Here is a 6,000-nt window from a genome sequence, read left to right as displayed (position 1 = left end):
ACTCTTCTTTGCAGAACTGCTCAAGTTCAGTTAAATTTGAAGGTGACCATCTGTGGACTGCAGTGTTCCAAGTCATTCCACAGATTTTCTGTGGGGTTTAAGTCTGGGCTCTGACAAGGCCATTCACCTTTTTCTCCTTTAATCACGGTGTGATCAGTTTTTCTGTGTGCTTTGGGTCATTGTCATGTTGGAAGGTAAACCTTCTTCCCATTGACAACTTTCTGGCAGAGAGCTGCAGATTTTCCTTAAGAATTTTACAGTATTTTGCCCCATCAATTTTTCCTTCTATCCTGACAAGTGCCCCAGTCCCTGCTGCAGAGAAACACCCCCATAACAGGATATTACCACCTCCATGCTTTACTGTAGGAATGCTGTCATTTGGATTGTGAGCTGTATTGGATTTCTGCCAGACATATTGTTTGGTGTTGAGGCCAAATAATAAAATTTTAGTCTCATCTGCCTCAGAATCTTCCAGGTGCGTTTTGGCAAAGCTTAGTCGTGACTGCATGTGGCCTTTCTTGAGGAGTGGCTTTTTTCTTGCAACCCTCCCATACAAGCCACAGAACGTGAGAACGTGAGATATTATCATCACATGCACACAATGACCACTCTTTACAGTTGCAATTCCTGCAACTGTAACCCAGTTTCCTCGTTTCCTCCTGGCTTTTTCATCCAGTTTGGAGCGACGTCCTGATCCAGGGAGGGTCTGTGTTGTACCAAATACCTTGCACTTCTTAATAATGGACTTTATTGTGCTTCTAGGCATTGATAAAGCCTTTGAAATTTGTTTGTATCCATCTCCTGACTTGTGCCTTTCCACAACTTTATCCCGGAGCTCTTTTCGGGCCTGTTTACACCTGGTCACTTAATGCGTTTTTTTCTGATCGGATAGCTATCCGATCGTGAAAAGACCATGTGTAAATGCCCTCCGAAACGCATTAGAGACGGATATAAATCCGATCGCTCAAACCATTTCAGGAGGTGGTCTGGGCCGCATTCCAGACGAAACTGGACAAGTGTAAATGCATCTGGTTGTTGAAACCACATATGTACATTTTACTCCTCCCCAAATTTTTAAATAATAAATGTGTGAGAGCGTGTTATAGGCTATATGACATTAGTCAGACTGCGCTAATGCAACACGCATTGCTGCAGACGAGTAGCTGAGTATCTCTTCAGCAAGCCGACGCACAAACTGCCATGAATGAAACTGAAAGTAAGACGCAGACAGTCAATACACAATCATCTTCATTAAAAGTAGTAAGACAAACTTATCTTTCCAGTGCTGATGCCGCGCGCTCTCCTATTGCGGTCTCTGATCTTGAAATGAGCTGACGTGAACTCCGTTAAACTTAAATATAACGCGGGAATTGAAGATCGGATTTAAATCTGTTTGACACATTTATGTGGCCTAGAGTAAATGGAAACGTTTTAACAAATCCGATAGATATCCAATCAGTGAAAACGCATGAAATGACCAGGTGTAAACAGGCCCTTCATGCTGAGCTAACCAAAATGAGCACAGCTGATCACAGTTGAAAGTCAAATGGTTTTGTGTGCCATTGAGAAGCTGATTAGCTACACCTGATTGAGTTTACAAGTCATTTTTTAGGAGGGGGTGATCCTTTTTCCAACTCAGTCATTCTGTTGTTTTATTAATTTTTTTCTGACATGTTGGTGTTATCTTTCACTTGGATGTTATAGGTTGCACTGAAATGTAAATACAGCGAGATATAACAAAAACCGTGTCCGTCTTCATTTCAGGCTGCAAAGAAACAAAATTTGATTATTTTAAAGGGGGGTGATTCTTTTCTATACCCACTGTATAAGCTCTGATTTTGGAAGGAAATATTAACACGAACAAGTTTTTCCGTGCTTCCTGAGATTTATGCTAATGTTTATATTCAGCTATAAAAACATAGTTATAAAATACTTAAACATTTGAAACACTCACAGTTGCAGGTCCAATGATAGTGACACCCTTTTCATCGGCTGTTTTGATGAGTTTGCAGGTCAGAGCTTCAGGAATGCCTTCAGCTATGATAGCTATAGTGTGTATCTGATAAAACAAGAAGACCATGGTTATACCCACAGTTGAAGCTACAGGTACTGAAAACCAACATGTCATACGAACAGTGGTGCCCACTAGCCTGAAATGGGAAAGGAATACATTAGACACCGTATTCTCAGGAACATAGGTTTTTTTTTAACTCCAAAGTGACTTGAAATTGACGTCTCTCATGCAAAGCGCACGCAAATATATTTACGCGCACAAAATATCAGTTATAGCATTACAAATACGAACATAACAGCGTTGGTCTCTGTTTATATGTGCAATGTGGCAATAAATTGATATGATTCTGTACAGGCTTCAGAGATTATCATAGCTGGATGCCATTCTTTAATAATAAAAAAATAAATAGCTTTATTTACCAGCTAACAGAAATGCTGGGCTGTCAATATAGGATTTTACCTGAGGATACTGCATTGTCTCCATGGTGCTGTCGAAAGCTGAGCGAAGGGAGGCAAAATTTATGAGCACATCAACATCTGGATGTTTCTTCATAGCATCAGCCATGTTCTTATAGACGGGAAGTAAGATCTCCTTATGACCCCAGTAAAACTTCTGCTTGTGGTCACCACTGACACACACACAAATACACAATATAAAAATCATAAAAACCGACACATGCCCTCAAACCCCAATCACATTTTACAATCTTATGTGCCACATAATGAGTAGAATAAACCAACTATTAGACATTGCGCAAGTTACATTAAATTTGATGGTAGACATTCAGCATTAAGGTTCTTTTTAAATGTACTGACGTGAAGGGGTAGATCATTGCGACAACAGAGGGTTCTTCACGTGAACACACGTAATCAAAATCCAACATGCCCTGAACTGCCCGTGTCTGCATGCCCCACACGATTGCCTTAGTCTGCCTGCTGAATAGAGTCGTGGCTTTAGCTAAAGGGGTAGAGAGACAAACGTTAGACTTAAATTTCACTCAAAGTAATTTGCCTGCTTAATGCCATAAATCAGTGGTTCTCAAACCTGTCCTGGAGTACCCCCTGCCCTGCACATGTTGTATGTCTCCCTCATCTATCACACCTGATTCAACTCATCAGCTTGCAGAGACTGCAAGACCTGAAGTGGGTGTGTCAGATATAGGGAGACATACAAAACATGCAGAGCTGGGTGTACTTCATGGAGAGGTTTGAGAACCCCTGCCATAAATCAAATGTAAATAGCTTGTAACACTCCAAAGAGAAAGGAAAACTTGAAATCGCATCATATGACCCCTTTAAGTTTGAGTGTCTAAAAAACAAAACAAAAAAATACAAACAAACAAAAAACAAATGACATCAATAAGGGTGTGAAAAGACTCATGGAAACTCATGGAAACAAGACTCAAAGAAATGTGGAAAAGGGATACAGAAAATGAGAATTAGACAGACAAGAAAATGCATCTTTTAATCACTTAAAAGTATAACAATTTTAGATTAATTTTGGGCTTGACACTATATATGAGAAATATATACAGTACTATAGTTTTTTTTTTACTTTTGACAATATTAAATATATTTTCAAAATATTTCAGAGGAAGTGGCCCTATTAAGTCCAGCTAGGGTTGTGCCGATAGACGATAGTATCGTGTATCGACGATAGTCAGTGATATCGCCTGTGGCTGATGCCACTGACGATAGCAAGATGATTATTATTATTATTATCAGGTTAGTAATACTATCTAATTAATCTTAGGGCTTATTTGTTCCATTATATTTCTTTTTCTGCGTTTTAACAGTGTTGCGCGTTATAACCAATCACACACGATTATGTTATGCTTATGAATGCAATGGCCAATCAGAGGCATTCAGATGAGTCATCGCTAAAACAGCGGAGTTTCGTTGTTCAGCGCGCGCTGACTGAATTCTGACTCATGAATTCTTTCATTATAAACAACAAAGTGCAGATGTACATGCGAAGTATAAGAGATTTACTCATCATACAGTGTAGATAGCAATGAAACCAAGTAAATAAATAAATAAGCACGATAATATCGTGTATCGGCGATCTCACAGGCTGACGATAGGACGATATGAAAATTGAGCATATCGCCCAACACTAAGTCCAGCCAAATCTAAGTTTTTCATATTTTCTCAAAGATATTAGACCAGCAAGTAAAAAATTAATGCAAATTCACTCTTATATTAGGTGGCACTTATAGAAATGCAAATACTGTATGTGCTAGTTATCCCGGTACACAAAACAGGATTATGCAACATTCCATTTCTGTTATTTATGCTTTCAAACAGCCATTCAACCTATTTAATCAATCCTAAACAGATTTTTGTATTGTATGGTGTTTATCAAACAACACCAAAAGAGGAAGAGCTTCTCAATATCCTCAATCTCTCTTTCTCTTCCTCAATATCCTCAATCAATGCTATTCATTGCCTCCTGGTAATTTACTATGCCTATGTGCCACAAAGTCATAGGCTGCATCTGAATAGGCATACTTCACTATTATAAAGTAGGTGAAAAACATTATGTGAAAAGATTAGTATGTTGGAATTCATAGTATTCATACCACAGCTGGCAGTTCACCTGTTGTACCTACACTTGTTCAGGTTGTAAGGTAAACTGTGAATGTGTTTCAGACAATGACAAATAATTAGATGAAGTTAGCATGCAGTTTAATCAGAATAGCAAATGAATGGCCTGCATACAGCTTTTTTCCACACAAAAAAAACCATCTAAAAGCAGCTTTTTGCTGCTCACATGTGACGCACATTGACGCAAGCTGGGCTGACGTTACAGAGGGACAACAGGCCCAGGCTTAACCAAGTGACTAAATTTTTGTCAGACTAAATTTGTAATATTCTCATTCTGAATATCAGCACTCTTGAACAATCAAAATAGAGAACCAGAACTACCTTTTGGATTATTGATTAATAACTGCTGCCATGCCAACATATGACACTGTGCAAAGAAACGCACTAAACACTTGACCAGCCCTGAGCTCTTACCTTTAACCACTGCATTAAACATGGCTATTGCAGACCATGAAACTAATTATGATGATGAAGAGAGAAAGAAAATATGACAGCATGAGGAGAGAAAAGAGACAGAATGAAAGAGAAATTAAAATAATTAAAAATGACTAACAGAACAAAAACATTGGGAAAAAACAAGACAGAAGGTAAATGTAGAGAGAAAAGTAAAAAAAAAAAAAAGTAAAGGTGCAGTAAGTAACTTTTCACTGTATAAATTGTTTGTACTTTTATCAAATCTGCCCAAAATCTTATTATTGGTTCACACAGCACTCATGAGCAGTGTGTAATTATTTCTGCATATTTCTTATCACCACACTCTAATACAATTCATAACTAATGGCAGCTATAGAAAGAAATAATAAATAAACAATCAACTTCAACACTGAAAAAATGCTATTGAACACTTATTTTTACTTTATAAAATAAATACAAATAATAAATTGTATGCAGCTAAGTAATTTTCAACTAATTAAATATAGCTTCAAAGCTAATTTTCCAAGATGCATGATTTTAGTGTGAAAAAAAATCACTAACCTTTTCGGTTTAAAGAGATCCAATTTTACACAAATGCAAAAAAATAGTTCTAAATCTGCAAAAAAAATTAAATAATAAAAAAATGTAAATAAATAAATATAAAAAATAGCTGGTCCCATTTACTTCCACTTGGCCCCATTTACTTCAGGTAATCAACATTACACCACAAATGCTATCAGCGGAGCTTAACTTGTACTGAATTCGGAATATTCTTTTAATGACAAGTTTTAGTTACTGTTTTAAAAACTAAATGGGCCTTTTAAACTAAAACATCACAGTAATGTTTAAAAAACACCTTGATCGTTTAAAAAAAAACTGAACATTTAAATGCATTTAAAATGTTTTATGAACATTAAGTAAATATTTAAAAATGTAAATATTTAAAAATGTAAATATAAAATCAAA

General features: G+C 36.9%; 1 protein-coding gene across 2 annotated transcripts in view; it reads right to left on the bottom strand.

Moving 5' to 3' along the window:
- Positions 1–6,000, bottom strand: part of aclyb (ATP citrate lyase b) — a 50,690-nt gene that overhangs the window by 17,674 nt on the left and 27,016 nt on the right. The window contains exons 14-17 of one of the 2 annotated variants that reach the window (XM_016239950.1): positions 5,035–5,076; positions 2,830–2,971; positions 2,474–2,642; positions 1,955–2,059 (exon numbers count right to left, since the gene is read on the bottom strand). In XM_016239950.1, the coding sequence (XP_016095436.1) occupies positions 1,955–2,059; positions 2,474–2,642; positions 2,830–2,971; positions 5,035–5,076 (458 nt within the window). The remainder of the gene's footprint in view (positions 1–1,954; positions 2,060–2,473; positions 2,643–2,829; positions 2,972–5,034; positions 5,077–6,000) is intronic. The other variant, XM_016239951.1, reaches the window with a different exon arrangement.

This window comes from Sinocyclocheilus grahami, unplaced genomic scaffold, assembly GCF_001515645.1.
Source record: "Sinocyclocheilus grahami isolate Dianchi unplaced genomic scaffold, SAMN03320097.WGS_v1.1 scaffold578.1, whole genome shotgun sequence".
Classification (NCBI taxonomy): domain Eukaryota; kingdom Metazoa; phylum Chordata; class Actinopteri; order Cypriniformes; family Cyprinidae; genus Sinocyclocheilus; species Sinocyclocheilus grahami.
The sequence above is the reverse complement of the archived record's forward strand: the minus strand, read 5'-3'. Positions and strand labels throughout refer to the sequence as shown.